The 17152-nt window shown below is 38.6% G+C and overlaps 1 protein-coding gene across 1 annotated transcript in view; it reads left to right on the plus strand.

Annotated features, from left to right (window-relative positions):
- LOC139693266 (uncharacterized) overlaps positions 1 to 17152 on the plus strand; it is a 68447-nt gene that overhangs the window by 37818 nt on the left and 13477 nt on the right. Inside the window, exons 4-5 of the mRNA XM_071591375.1 lie at positions 243 to 411; positions 10533 to 10674. Coding sequence (XP_071447476.1) covers positions 243 to 411; positions 10533 to 10674 — 311 coding nt within the window. The remainder of the gene's footprint in view (positions 1 to 242; positions 412 to 10532; positions 10675 to 17152) is intronic.

A 17152-nucleotide genomic window follows, 5' to 3' on the forward strand; every position in this document is an offset into this window, starting at 1 on the left:
GCACCTAGCTAGCTAGGCTGTCTAGTCCAGGTGACATGAGCGCCAAATTGCACCAGCTTGAGTATATATAATAAGTACTGCGTACAGTAATGTGAGGAACTAATTGTTTTGGAAACTTTCCAAATCAAAGACGTCACGAATCTCAATCAAACTTCAATTCAACTCATAAACAAAGTCTTATTCTCTTATTATTTTAATACCCCCTTCCCTAATCCCTTGTCCATCTCTTCCCTTGTGCACAGTGCGTCAGGATGTCCGATAGCCAACCGCAACAAACTACGAGTGATGGAGAACGGCGGTGCTTCCTCCGCCTCATCTTCTTCTTCCTCCTCCAACACTCCGTCATCGACGCCATCTGGTGGCGCTGCCCTGCACCACCACCATCACCATCCACTCCACCACCACCTACAGGTGAGTTTGTAGCACCAAGACCAAGTGTGCCACGGTTCAAATGGTTCCAGTACCACGGTATCGTCTCAGGAAACTAATCCTTTTAAAATTTGCCACGTATATTTGGTTTCAGTGATTCCCGTCAACCGTGGTTTACAGCTGTCTGCATTCTTTATAGTGCCGTATTTCATGCCGTCCGACTTGTACTGTGGATAGTTATTGTGTTCTGAATTGTTCATTATTTGTCGTTAAATTGTCAGGTGATGATTTTTTGCGGTAGGGCTTATTTACTCTTAACTGATAAGGATTTAAAAAAATGGTTTACCACTGTCTACCGTCATTGTGCCGTAATATAATGCCGTCTTGTTCTCTTAAATCTATGCACTGGTCGTCTTACTTCATTGTATTCATTGCTACATTCTATTTTCTGTGTCTAAATAATTGTATAATATTGATTTAACGTTATTATAGGTTTGTGCAGGCTTTAAATCATGTAATAACATTCATTGTTTTGGGTTATAAACATCGGAAACGAGTGTATCCATCAGTGTACTCAACACTGATGGATACAGTGAACAGATACGATTGCCTGGGTGAAGAAAATGATTGTTTTGTTTTATTATTTCATTAGTTTAAACAATTTGGAAGGTTTCTGTGGTCAAATTTTCCGTTAATAATTGTAAAAGGGGACTTAGTTGGTATGGGAAATAATGGAGATTTAATGAAAACTGTTCTCCGATTATATTATTTTGTATTGATCTACATCTACATAATACCCCGCAAGCCGCCGCAAGGGCGTGTGGTGGGGGGTGTTAGGTCACCAACCGTAAAAAGGAAAAATACCACATGCAAGAAAACAACACGGAAAATTACACCCACAACAGCGCATACCCTCATGCAACAATCCCTTCATCCAACACTCATGCAAACACATATACCGCAAACCAACTAAAAACTGCACCCCGCGATGCAGCACGAAAGCCATCCTACAACACGCAAGCCAGGACACAACAAGCAAGAATGTGAAACATCACTACCACATGAAAATGCACCACGAGACACTCTACCCCCCAAAGAGTCTGTAAAAGGCAGGGAATGCGATCCAACGTTGCAGGTAGCAGGAATGTCCCCCCGCGGAGAGGGACAGGGATTGAAAGGGATACTTAAAAACAGATGAACAGAACACGAATGAGGTCATTCGGAAAGAATGGGTTATTATAGCAAAACACATAAGGTTAGTGGAAGAGCATGCATTTAAATACAACTAATTATTTTTTAGACGCTGAGGGTGTCAAGTGGAATTTTTGCTATCTATAACCCTGCAGTTGCTATCCCGTATTGTCCATGGGAAGAAGGAGTCCTTGAGTCGGCTAGTTCTGGCATCTATTTCCTAAATTTAATGTATGTACATGATCCAAGCGACCAATGTATGTAGGAGTACGAATAATTTGCGAGACCTCAGTGCTGAAACATGCGGATCTAAATTTATTTAATAATTTCATGATATTATGATATGAATTTATATATATGAATTTCATGTATTGATGATACAGGGTTGCACCCAAAAGTGGTAGGACTGATTTTTTTACAATAATTTTATTGACGATATACTTACATCGACTTAATAATCTTCAAAGTATGCTCCTTGAGCTGCTACACACTTAGTATAACGTTGCTCCCATTCCACGTACGCCCGCTGGAAATTTTCTTTGGGGATGCCGTTGATGACCCTCGTCGAAGCCTCTTGAACGGCCTTTATTGAGTCAAAACGTCGTCCCTTGAGCTGTCTTTTCATCAGGGGGAAGAAGAAGAAGTCCGGTGGTAACAGATCGGGAGAAAAGGGCGGGTGCGGCAACTTGGCAACGCCGTATTTGGCCACACTGGTTGGTTGACACTCAGAATTTTTGGCACCATCTTGGCGCACACCTTGCGCATGGCCAAATCCTGTGAAATAATGCTTTGGACGTTGGATGCAGACAGACCCAACTGGTCTGCAATTTCTTCACTGGTTAAGTGTCGGTCTGTGTTCAGCAGTGTCCTCACTCTGTCCACATTCGTGTCGGTTCTTGCCGTCGACGGCCGTCCGGAGCGATGGTCGTCTTCAACGAGCTCCCTACCCTCTTTAAACAACTTATGCCGCTCAAATACTGTGGAACGGCTTAAGGCAGTGTCCCCATAAGCCTGCTTGATCATATCGAGGGTCTCAGTTGCCGTCTTCCCGAGTTTCGCACAAAACTTCACGGAATAACGTTGCTCTAAATTCAGATTCATTTTGTTTTTCGACGCGGACAAAAAACTTGCTTCACTAGAAACGGTGTCCTCACTCAACGACAGCCCGCAGGCGACTGAGGTTGGTGTAGGTCTGTTGCTAAGAGCCCCCTCCACCTTACCCTGCCCGGCAGAACCCCCTCCACCGCTCTGTTTGCACCAGAGAAAATCAGTCCTACCTTTTTTGGGTGTGACCCTGTATAATTAGTATCAGTTAGGGTACAATTTAGTTGTTGGAGTGGTATCTGTCAAATGAAAACTCCCTCAATTCTTAGGTTATAATGCGTTCTGAATTCTAAAGACGCTTGCCTTCTTTTGTGCACCATAATTTTCTTTAAAACATTCCCTACAAGAACTCAGAGGACTGTTTGTGTTAGTTTACAAATCATAATGTAAATACAGTAGCGTTTTTATACTAGACTAATCTCAAAATTGGACTCTCTAATTTTTTCCTAATAGAATAGAATCTTCGTTCTCCATAACTGATACATATTATTAAAGCCTGAACCTTCCTCTATCCATCGATATATTTTTCACTTCCATCAATGAATTTTTGCGGACACTGATGCCATTTTTGTATCCACACATTCTGCCCATCTTGGACCATTCAAAATTGCAAAGAGACAGTATCACATGGCCTCACAAAAACTGCTGCAGTTCATACAAAAATGTATCAATGAAAATTTTAAATATATCGATGAATAGAGTGATGTTTAAGTTTTAATATGAGGCGTGCTCATAAAGTAGGGGCTGTCTGGTAACAGGAAGGAATATACTCATATGAAACATGTTTTGTTGGCACTTTTAGTTAGCGACAAACCTACTTCACGTCTCTACATAATCGCCGTTCACTTCTAAGCATTTTTTTCGTACCTCTGCACTAGCTTCTTATAACCCCTCTGAGCATAGAAGCTCGCCGCCTTATAGAGTTGAACCAGTTGATATTGATGCCGTTCTTGAGTTCCTCTTCGTGGTTTCTAAACATTGTCCACCGAGGCACTGTTTGCCAAGTGCAAGAAGAGGAAGTAGCCGCTAGGTGAAAGGTCAGGACTGTATACGCTGGGGGGGCCTAAAACTCTCGTCCACTGGGGACATTCTTTGCCCTTTGTGTGGTGGTCGGTTTAGCATTCTCGGTACACCCACCTTACACACAATTTGTGGTATCCGAGGTTTTCCATGACAATATTGTAGACAGCATTGCGTCCAAGTTGAGGAAATTGTTCCAGCCAGGCCATTTAACCATCAATTGACAATCATATTGCAGTATTGAACTGACCTCAGTTCTGTCCCTCTCTTCTTGATAAAGGTGGCAACGACCACCGAAAATTCGATATTTAAAAACACAGATGTAGATTTTTAGAATATAGAGACACAAAGAAAGGACACACAATTTTTTATTTGACGTTTCGACAGCACGGCTGTCGTCTTCAGAATCATTCTGAAAATTCTGATTCTGAAGACGACAGCCGAGCTGTCGAAACGTCAAATAACATATTGTGAGTGTCCTTTCTTTGTGTCTCTATATTCTAAAAATTTCCATTTGTGTTTTTATATATATATATATATATATATATATATATATATATATATATATATATATATATATATATAGAAGAGCAGAAGAGGATAGAACTACTATTATGGATAGAGCACACTCTATGGCAAAGAAGAAGAAATAGATGATAGATAAGACATACACATTCAGTTTTATACGAGGCATGTTCTTAAAGTAAGGGCCGTTTGGTCACTATCAAAAATATACTCATAAGAAACACATTTAATTGGCTGCACTTTTAGTTAACTTACAAACCTACTTCACATCTCTACGTAATCGCCGTTCACTTCCAAGCATTTTTCCTACCGCTACACCGGTTTCTAATAACCCCTCTGAGCATAGAAGCTCGCCGCCTGAGAGAGTTGACATTCAATTGACATTAACGCCGTTCTTGAGTTCCTCTGCGTGGTTTCAAAACGTTGTCCACCGAGGCACTGTTTGCCAAGTCCAGGAAGAAGAGGAAGTAGTCGCTAGGTGAAAGGTCAGGACTGTATACGGTGGGGGGCCCTTAAACTGTCTCGTCCACTGGACATTCTTTGTGCTCTTTGTGTGGTGGTCGGTTTAGCATTCTCGGTACACCTACCATGCATACAATTTGTGGTATCCGTGAGGTTCTCCATGACAATATTGTAGACAGTAGTGCGTCCGAATTGAGGAAATTGTTCAGCCAGGCCGTTATTAATCGTCAATTGACAAACACATCGCAGTTTTTGTTCCACTTACGAAAGAATTTCATTGCTCAGAATACTGGTCCAGCCACTTCGGCTCTTCGTAAATGGACATTTGTTCGTCATATTTATAATGATCACGGCACCATTGTCTCTGACCTTTCCTTCACTCTAATGATATCTAACTGTAGGTCCATAAACCAGGGTCCATAACTCCCGAGGAATTAATTTCATTTGCATCCGAAAATCCTTTTGCAATACAAGAATCGTATGACAGAAGAATGCACTTCACAGCTGGCGGGAGGATGAACGATTGCGTCTTGGACATTGTTGTTTGCATTCACGGACGAGCAAAAGACTACTGAACCAAAACAAATGCTTCTATAGCTTCTCAATGAATCAGTAAATGACGCTGCAGGAGTAAAACTGTGTTCTGAAGCACCAATATATTTAAATATAAGCAAACGGCCCTTTGCTTTATGAATATGCCTCATTACAATGCAAGAATTTTTGAAAACAAATATTTCATTCTATTGAATAAAATAAACGAAGCCATTGAATTTAGGATTGAAGTTCTAATTTAATTTTAACATACGTAAATATTTTATTCCCTATTTTCCTCCCTGCATTGACTCTGTCCCATTTCATCTTCTTCTATTGACTCCAAGTGTTATATTTGAACTTGAAATCCGTTCTCAAAAGATAGAAACTTAATAATGTCGATATAGAGTTGATGTCAGTGGATCCAACTTGCTTATTTTTAGTGATGCCATGAGTAAATTGGAATGTGAGAGAATATCAGACGTCAAAAGGCTTTGGAAAAGTTTAGTTTTTACTCCTCGTAGGTTGAATTGTTGGGTTGGAGAGACTCAGTGACTAAAGCACCCCGTGTCGTCCTCTTAATGTTGATTAAAATGCTGAAAATTTAAATTAAATCCTCTTCAAATCAGTACGAACCCAAAATGAGCAATTTATATCATCAATCACGGTTCTTTCAATGCAATGACATTTATTCCTGGCGATTGTCACGCTACGGGTACTGTTAAATTAATATTACCATGCTACGCTAGTAATTACAATGAATGACTTGAGTTAAACTCAATATATTAGAACTAACCCTTGTTGTAATTAGGGAATGATGACATATGCAATCATATTAGTCTAATAGAAGTTGCCTGCCTTAATTAAGACTCTGAATTTTGTGCAAATTGACCGAGTTTAGGATACCCATATATATCAAACATCAAAGACAGTACACCAAAGAATTAACAGTGTTTTTTACAAGAATTTGGGGAAATAAATGTAGCATTGTTCCTTCAATTGATCGATGAAAGCCTTCTAAATGAGCTACTGAGGGTCTGTAGCTGGTGTGGTAACGTACTGGCTAGGCAGCGAGAGGGCCTGGGTTCGAATCCTGGGCACAGCAGATATTGTACAGTGGTATATCGATCCCTACTTGAGGTGCTTTGCTGTGGAGAACACTTTGAGTGAGTACACAGTCCGTTAGATAAGAGGTTAAGCTGTTTCACCCCTTGGCACCTTTCGTTTAGAATAGGCTAATGCTGACGCCGGGTTTCTCTTAGCTCTTCGTCCTTTCCTGTCCATTCCTAATGACGCAAACGACATTAGCTGAGAATCGCCTCCCCTTAAACTACTTCCGGTAATGAGCAAATAGCTGAGGTGTTTATACTCTCTGTGCATTTCTCAAATATGTACTGTGTGGCTTTGGAATTCAGTCATTCGTCTGTGAAAGTTGAACGTCATTTTCATTCCTTTCTTAAGTTTGAGAGGGTTCTCGGCAGTTGAACGATATTCCCTTCTTTTGTGAAGACCTCTTTCCCCGGAGTGCTAATGGACATTCAAAACTTGCCGTTCGGAGCACAATTGTTTGAAATACGTCTCCAAAGAGGATATATTTCTTTTGACTAACATCTCTTTGAGTAAATTGAATTACCGTTTATGTATTTGGGCTTCAGCGAACAGTGAGTTTTCGTATATTTATCCTTGAGATAGTTAGGATAGTAGGAATAGCAGTAGTGTGTTGACTCCTTTCAGCTTGTATTGTTGGGTGTATTAGCCTCGAATAGGCAAGGTGTTATTGCAATAAATGTTATCTTAGAAATAAATGTAATTAATACAGTATTATAAATTTAAAATAATATTTTTTAGCAATAATATTTCGATTTTTTATACACAATACTAATATATTTTTCAAAAACATTTTTCAATAAAACTACCATATTTAACAATAAGAAAGGATATCCAAAAGACATGTAGAAATAATTATAAATAAGTGAAAAGAAAAACCAGTGAATTGCAAATTTTTTTGTCAGCCTCTGCATAGTTAGATTTTGTTGAAAAGGCCGATCTCACAGAGTCAAATTGGGACTTGGGAAAAGCATTTAAAATTGCCGATAAAAAAATAAAAAAATGTGTCATTTAATTGTATGGAATTCACCCTATCGATAGAACAAAAACAATAAATTATTCAAGAAAAAAACCATAAGTTACAGCGATTTAAACAATAGCCTACGCAAGAGCCGATATATCGGCCCGCCGCACTTTTCGCCAGGGATACAAAAGCCGATATATCGGCCCACCGCACTAAGAGGGTTAAAGAATAGAATATCTGCACCCTCCTCTGAGAACGAATCCCATTTTAGGAATCATTGCAAATACTTGGGGAGTTCACTTAACGAGGGATCTTGGGTGGGGAGTCCCCAGTAGACAACATAACAACACGGAAGGCATTTGAAGTACTTCATTTGGGTACTTCATCGGCCCGCCGCACTAAGAGGGTTAAAATACTTCCGGTAATGAGCAAAATGCTGATGTGTTTATACTCTCTGTGCATTTCTCAGTTAAGTACGGAATAGCAATCGAGTGATTGTTGGGTGTATTAGCCTCGAATGGGCAAGGTGTTATTGTAATAATCAATCGCTCCTAATCATTTGAGGCAAAAGCAAAACTCCTTGTTTTAATCCCAGTACTGGTTGATCATACCAGTCCTGTTTCATGACTCTGATACATTCATTCTCTCCCCGCCCCTCCGTTTATAACTCTTTGTGAGAACCGGAAAAAGGTGTAATGATATTCATCGCTGGAATACATGTACGTAGACTGTCAATTACATTTCCCGGCCAGGTGTCGACTGGGTTTGTTTTGGGTACGTATTTCAATAACCTCCCAACACTACACAATGTTGTAGAATCTTGTACAATGAGCTTAAATCATTGTTGTTACTCATGAATCACAGTGTTCTTATAGTGAAACGACTTGTTTGCATTTATACTAATGTTAAACACTGCGGAAAAATGTTCCATGTTGAATAAATTAACCTATGTACGAAGTTTATTTGAATATAATTGTAGATCTGTGTTCACGTTCACCTTTTTAATGTATCGCAAAATGAAACAACCAGGAATGCGAACTCGTTTTGTTTAAACCAAAGGAGGATCTATAAATATTTAAAGATTTATTACTTTAAACTGCATACCTAATTCATTTCTCACAAGAAAGCTTTTGTAGAGACAATTTCTTTATCCTGACGCTTCATAGTTTTTAAAAACACAACTCAGAATTAGTAGTAGTTTTTAGGGGAGGGGACCGACAGCTGAGGTCATTTGTGCCGTTAGGGATGGACAGGAAAGGATATGAAGGATGGATAGAGAAACCTGGCGTTGGCATTAGCCTACTCTTAACGAAAGGCACCAAGGGGTGAAACAGCTTAACCTCTTATCTAACGGACGGCTTACTCACTCAAAGTGCCCTCCACAAAGCACCTCAAGTAGGGATCAAGATACCACTGAAAAATATTCAACACCGCCACTGGGATTTGAACCGGGGCCCTCTGGGTGGGAAGCCAGTACGTTAGCCACAGCACCAACCCCAATCCCCATATTTATATATATATATATATATATATATACTCATATATACAGAAACATATATAAGGAAAAGGGATAGGAACACGTATAAAGGACGAACACAATAGAGGTGGGGAAGGCGGAATCGAACGGATCACAAGAGTAAAAATATCTCCTCAACCGGGACTCGAACATCGAATCTTTCCACTTGCCGGGCGGATGCTCTTAACCACTTGAGCTATCGAGGATATGTAATTTACCCTGAGATCCGTGGGTCTTATATGTCGCCAAGCGCCCCGATTCTTTAGCCAAGAGATGGTGTCAAGGGGCTGTTTCACCCACCAAAGGAGAAATAGACAATACACAAGAGGAAAGGAGGATGGTTAGAATTCATACAACATCATACAGGAAAAGAACAGTGCGTTTCGTGGCACGCATAGCCAGAAGAAAGAGATGAGCCACATATATATATATTATATATAAAATATATTTTATATATACACATATATACATATATATGTATACAATACATATATATGTATTATACATATACGCATTATTTATAGATACGCATATATGTATTATATATATATATATATATATATATATGCATTACATATACATATATACGTATATATGTATATATATATATATATATATATATATATATATATATATATATATATATATATATATATATATATATATGTGTGTGTGTGTGTGTATACACACACATATATATAGTTATATATATGTATATATATATATATATATATATATGTGTGTGTGTGTGTGTGTATATACATATATATATACATAATTATACATATATATACATACATATATATATATGTATATACATATATATATATATATATATATATATATATATGTATATACACACACACACATATATATAGTTATACATATATATATATATATATATATATATATATATATATATATATATATATATATATGTGTGTGTGTGTGTGTATACATATATATATACATAATTATACATATATATACATACATATATATATATGTATATACACATATATATATATATATATATATATATATGTTTATATATATGTATATACACACACACACACACACATATATATATATATATATATATATATATATATATATATATATATATATATATATATGCCAAGCGGCGAACGAATACTCATTTATATAGAAACAGATCTATGGAAAAAGGATAGGAAGCATCAATCAGAATCAAATGAAATATTACATTCCTCCGAGTAAAACAAAGATTAAACGACTGAATATGCATTGATGTAAATAAAATCTATGTATACCTCGAATAAAATTAAACTTATAACTATTATTCAATCAAATACTTCGAGATAAAGTTTTTAATTCTTCCCAACTCCTTACACCAATTAAATTTGCATTTATTACTTCATATCTCTTTATACTTTAGAAATACGACAATGGTTTCATGGCCTCGCTCCCTACCGTAGCCAAAATCCCATTACTTTAAGGGTCTTCCTCTCTTGTATTCGTCTCCGTCTGCTGGAGCAGTCTCAGTCTACAGACAATAGACCAACATACTATCGTCATATTCCTCTCCGTCTCATTCTTCCTCCCAAATTAACATAACGAGTTTGACCAGACCTACCAAATTGCCAAAGATAAAAATTTAAAAAACCAGTCTTGCCAACGTGTCGTCGTTTACGGGGTTAAAAAGAAACCCAATTGGCTGTTCTCCCACCAATCGGTTGTTGTGCATGTCCTCTTTGTTCACAGCACCATCACCATCACCAGCATGGTCCCTCGATCAACGTCCACCACCAGCACCAACTGCAGCACCCCCTGCATCACCACCACAAGCCAGCCAACATCAAGTACGAGCCTGGGCACGGGAACCCACCGATGGTCATGGGGCCAGGTATGTTGCAACATCACCAATTATTCAATTAACTCATTAAAACTTTCAATTACCCAACCCTACAGGGCTAATTACATCATCCCGGCTAATTTCCCAGCTTCCAAACCATAGATAAAGTGTAAAAATCGATTTAAGCACTCAATTTTGCCATCATTTACTGATGCCTGCTTGTAATTCTATGTCTAAAGTGCCTTGAGTGCAGTACACTATCCGTCAGATGGACCGTCAAAATTTCTGATCCTTAGGAATGCATTTCCATTGAGTAAAGACTAATCCCTTGTGCTTGGACTCCCTCCAGACCCTTACTATATGTTCCTGAAGCATACCAATCAATATTTCTGGTTTGAAATTCTAATAATAGCACACAGTCCGTCAGATGGACCGTCACAAATTTTTGATCCATTGCAACTCCTTTCCATTGAGTAAGGACTTAATCTCTTGCCCAGTGTTTCCCTACTGACTTCTGTTAAATGTTCCCGTAGCCACTCACTCAATGTTTGGGGTTCCATATTGTACTAACAGTAAACTGTCCGTCAAATGGACCGTTAAAAATTTTGATCCTTTGGAACACCTTTCTCTTGAGAAATGACCAATTGTTTGTACATTGCATTTCTCTTTTGTGAGAACTGTATTCTGTCCGTCAAATAGACCGTCAAAAGTTTTGACCCTTGTGAACACCTTTCCATTGAGTAAAGCCTGATCCCTTGCACTGTGTTTTCCTCCTGGTTTCTGCAAAATGTTCCTATAGTAATCCAATCCATGTTTGTGGTTCTATATTGTAAAAACAATACATTGTCCGTCAAATAGACCGTCAAAAGTTTTGACCCACAGGAACACATTTCCTTTGAGAAAGGGCTAGTCTTTTGCACTGGGTTTCCAGCAAGACCTCTGCTAAATATTCCCACAGCACCCAAATGTTTACGGTATGATAAACTGTTCACTAAATGGACCGTTAATGGTTTTTGATCCTTAGGAACACCTTTCCATTGAGATAGGACTTAATCCTTTGCACCGGGTTTCCATCAAGGGTACTGCTACATATTCCAATACAGCAACCCAATCCATGTTTGTTGGGTTCTAAATTGCAAAAACAGTAAACTGTCCGTCAAATGGGCCGTTGAATTTTGTGATCCTTTGGTGTGTTTTTTTTTAAATTATAATATTCTTATGTTCGATACTGTGAGGGTGTCAATTTACAATTCTCAGTGGGATGTGTATTTTACTGATATACAAGTGTTCGTTTCATTGGTAGAACTTGGGACAGTTAAAATAGGAAGTGTTTTGAGTAATTCTGTGGCAAATCATTGTTTAAATGATATCTGAGAGGATGGTATTGGATAAAAATAGCTTACTTTGTTCAACAGAAGGTCAATTATCTGATATGTTTATAAACGTTGACGAAATGAGGATATTAGCTCTGGAAAACCTGGAAGAATGTTACCGTTTGAAATGTCTAGGAAAGTTCTGGTTCTTCAGATTCCAAACAAATTTAAACTTCCTCAGAATTGTTTCTTATTTCGTCCTCATGTGAAAGCCAGGGAAATTTTTCCCGACTGGAATTTCCAGGGAATGTTATTAGTATGGGGAATGAAAGTGACAGTAATCCTTTTCAGGAAAAAGCGGGGAATTTCTTGTTAACCTCAAGGAATTAAACCATTCGATAGGCGTGTATTGTTGCTTTTATTCGATTATTCTGTGGATTTTCATTTCGTTTTTAAGTAGACAGGTTATTTAACGATCTGGGATAGTCCGGGAATTTTATAAGGCCTCTCCGCAAAGTAAGCTACGTTCGCGTCTGCTGAGGAAATCTGTGATGGAAGCCGTTTGGTCGCTACGTTTACACGGACACAAAGACTAGGGCAGTGCATCTAAAACTGCCTTGTTCGGAAGCCCACGTCACTTGTCATTAGTTTACAATTATTATTATTATAAGGTGATCTCCCGGTTAAGGTAGGTTTTTGGATGGACACAGCTACTAAATAAAACATTTTGTGACTCCTAACAAAACACAAAATCCAGCAACCTACTCTACATCAGGTCCCTCTTCATCTCTGAGTACTTCTTTCCTCCCTTCATCCCCTATCCAAGACATCCCTATCTCCTGTTCCTTTCCTCGTTTGCCTAACATTCTCCCCTCTATTACAGTCTCCTTCAACATCCCACTATTGCCGATCAATACCCCCTTCATCCACTTTTCCTGCCTCCTCCTTAGTAATATCTCCAAACAAACCCCTCTCTTCGCCTCTCACCATACCAAGTACCTCCTCATTTCTTTTCCTTCTTTCTGTCCATTTCACCTTCTTCATTCTTCTCCACACCCACATATCTACAAAAGCCTCCAATCTACGTCTATCCTCCTGCTTCAATGACCACATTTCCGCCCCTTACATAGCTACGCTCCATATCAAAGTTTTCTAACAAGTCTTTTCTTAATATCCTTACTCAAAGTCCCTGTCATCTTAACTCCCTGCTCCTTGTGAGAAAGCCTCTTTGCCTAGCGCAATTCTTCTCTTAACGTCCCTACTACTTTGATACCTCCTTTGGTCCAAAACACTTCCAGAGATACGTATAAACTGTTCTACCTGCTCTAGTTTAATTGCCCTCCTATTTCAATGTTTAGCTTAGCCTTTTTCTTTCTAGAAAATCGCATAACCTTTGTTTTATTAATATATCGATTCTCATCCCATACCTGTCGCACTGAATTTCCAATTCACTCAGCAATGCTTGCAGCCCCTTGGCTGACTGACATTAACTAAAGCTTGGTCATCCAATCAAACCTAACTGATTTTACGAATTCCCCGCCCGCTTTCATTCCCACCTCCAGTTCTTCCCATAATGCCCCTCTTTCATCATTTCCTCCGCATACAGGTTGAACAGCAATGGTGATAATGGGCAACCCATGCCTTACACCTCTTCCTAACATTGCCCATCCGGACTCCCCGTTTCCCACCCGCACCTGAGCAGTCTTAGACATGTACAGGTTGCGGATTAGCCTCCTTTCCCTCCAATCTATTCCTATTTTCTGCAATATACTCATTAGTTTTTCCCTATTCACCCTATCAAATGCTTTTTCGAAATCTACGAAACAGGCAAATACCTCCTGGTTGTGTTCTATAATCCTCTCTCAATTAATAATCTCATTACTGCAATGGCATCACATGCGTACCTCTCCCCTTCCTAAACCCGTTAACTGATCATCCCCTAAGTAATCACTTGCCCTACTCTCTTTAACATTAACTACAGCTTGGTCTTCGGCAAACCTAACTGAATTTATACGAATTCCCCGCCCACTTTCATTCCTACCTCCAGTTCTTCCCTTAATACCTAGCTAATAGCTAGCCAATTTGAACAATAAGGCTCTCTCTAGCTATAAACATCAAAGCTGCCGACATCTGTTGGTTGGGAAATTGGTGTACTTTACAGAGCAAATGCGATTAGTGAGGAAAAGAGTTGTTCATCAGTGTTGCCATTCCTTTTAAGAGTGGATGGACAAGTGTCCGTGATGGTTATGTCCAAGAACTGGCTCTCTGTCTCATTAATCCGTTTAAAAGGCTAGGCTAGACCACTGCAAAGCAGCGATAGTATCATCTCCTCATGTCGTGGTTTGAACTTTGGTGCTCTGGTGCCATTTCAGTAAGCTGTGAATGAATCAATGCACCACTGCCCCACTCCCCTCTTCAATCACTCATCTTATTTATATTCCTTACTTAAGTACTTACTTCACGTGCCTAGTTACTCCACATATGCTACCCTGTCCAATAAACACCTGAACTAAGGCTCTGAAAACATTATTTCGCTTTAAATTTAGAGTCTACACATATCAATGATTTTGCTGTCTATACCTTCTTCAAAGTACTCTCTCTGTCAATTCGTAGTAATGGATATCTATGCCTTCTTCTTATTATTATTATATATTCCATCTTCTTCTTCTTCTTATATTCATTTCTACTGTTTAATAATAAAAGCACCCTCCCCTTTGGAAGTCCTCCTCCTCTTATTTAAGAGGCCGTTCAGTTCTTATTAAGGTTCTTCTTATTTAATTATCAGTAGACGCAGTTTTCTATATCTATTCGTTTTTTCTTTGCTTTATTATTGATATTTATTGTCTGTCTCTTCTCCAACAAACATATTATTATCATCTCGTGTGCCCCTAAGGGTGATATGACACGATATACAATGTCCCCCCCAATCATCATTATCATCAGATTTAATCGCCTTTTATATCGGGAATATATATTTGAAAAATTCCCAGAAATGGGCAAAGATCTATTAAGAAAAATAATAATAAGGAAAAGGATTGTGATGGTCATACAATCAAAGGTGATTTAAGTTTATTAATTATACAGAAACAACGGCGAACATATATATCAATGTGCTCTCTGAATAATGTGCTCTGAATGGTGTGCATTGTGTCATGGTGTCATTCATTGGTGTGTGTGTTGGTGTCATCAAAGGATCCATCCATCTCTCCATCCATCCAATCATATCGTGTCATTCAATGGTAATAAAATAGTAATTATGGACACTGTTGATAATTTACTATAAATTCAGTTCACTCTTCATCAGCTGACATTATCATTCGGATGACAGTTATTATTATAATGACGATTAGATAAGAAGAAGGTCAAGGGACCATTGCACACAAGATCAATGTTGTTGTATCAACGTCAAACACAGGTGATGGGAATAGGAAGGTCTTTATAAAGGCCTTGCATCTTAAACCGTCTTGGCGTCTTGTCTCGGCCATCTTCAATAAAACCCTTAATCCACTTTGAAAGTAGGATGTTTTCTTCATCAGAGCACTAATCTCCATGCAAACAGCTTTCAGTACATTTCTCAGTAATTTCTTATAACTTTTACCACTGCACTTCAAACAAAACACTTGATATGCTGTTTCGTTTCTCAGTTATTTCATCAATATCCATTTTCAGAACAACAAACAGTATTAAAAACAAGAAAGGACCACAGAAACTATAAGATAACTGGCAATGTCATATGCATAGCTTGATGATCCACCGAGCACAGATGGCTCTTGGGGTCTCTTTGGCAACCAGCCCTACAAGTTTGCGGGGACATAGTCCGGGTCATGACAGCCAGATTGTACCAGTGCGTAAATTTATTGCTGAGACCATGAAAAATTCAAATTCAATCAGGATTTAACTACAAGAAAGTATAAATGTGATATTGCCTGACTCATAGCTTGGCTCAATCATTCCCTGGACATTAAAGCTAACTTAGAAGTTTTAAAAATAGTTATATTTTGTACTGCTATCCATATAGATTTATTGTGGTTTGATAGGAACCATATTCCTTCCATACCGAACTAGTTTGTGGTGGTCTAATGTAACAAGCATGTCACAAAGACAGAGAAATGGATAAATGAAAAGTTTGTATCATAGTTTTGTCATCAGAGTTTGTTAATTATCAAACAGTACTAGTTTGTCTACGTTGACGGGCTACTGTTGGTATGACAGTGCCGATAGTCCTTGTCGATCAAGTACATGTGACACTGGTTTAGCTCGAGTGTGAGGAAATGTGGCACCCATCTTGAACACAGCATTCTCACGTCCAAATTTCACTTTATATGTGATGTTTTGCACTTTTTGAAATGCCTACTCTATGTCTGCTAGCTCACGTACTTTCAGTCGAAAATCATCCAGTATCACTTTGTGTATTTTCTTCACTGTTTCTGGTGTCGTCACCTCAATTGGTCGACCCCAATAGCGATGTTCTCATCTTTGACAGCTCGTAAGGCCTCGTTTTAAACTCTTCTGCCCAATTGTTTATTATATTACTGTTGTATTAAACGAAGAAGGAGCAGAGTCACTTCCAGAAGAGTAGAATAATCCAGTTCGGCTTTTACTATATTGGTTTGGGGGGCTTTGAGGCCTTTCAAATTAATGAAAGTATATTGTATCACATGTAACGATGACCAATTCTCTCTGCATTTTCACGAATTCATTTGTAAATTCCAAAGAAACTGCGGGAGATGCCGTGACAGTAACTTTTAACGGAGTCATCCGCTATTGTGCATTTCAATGCAACAATTTCAGAGTGTAAAAATCATTCGCCTTGACTGGGATTCGAACCCAGATCCCTCAATATCCGGTCGAGTGCTTTAGCCACTTAAGCTACCGAGGCGTCCTCTTAAACTCTGAAATTTTTTGGGGCTTTTAAAGGAACAAGATGTTGTGTTGTAGCTTAAGTGGCTAAAGCACTCGACCGGATATTGAGGGATCTGGGTTCGAATCCCAGTCAAGGCAAATGATTTTTACACTCTGAAATTGTTGCATTCAATTGTAAAAGTTCACTGTTGATGGCTGCCAAACAAATACTAAACAATGTGGGGTCTTCATACTTGAAACATATGCTTTATACATTGCGTACTTTCTAATAGTCTAATTTTTCAAACAAATACCGTCATCTCTATGTCAGGCCGGGTACCAGGGTATGGTACCACTCTCGTAGTGGTTTAATA

Source organism: Hetaerina americana, unplaced genomic scaffold, assembly GCF_022747635.1.
Source record: "Hetaerina americana unplaced genomic scaffold, ioHetAmer1.1.p SCAF_45, whole genome shotgun sequence".
NCBI lineage: Eukaryota > Metazoa > Arthropoda > Insecta > Odonata > Calopterygidae > Hetaerina > Hetaerina americana.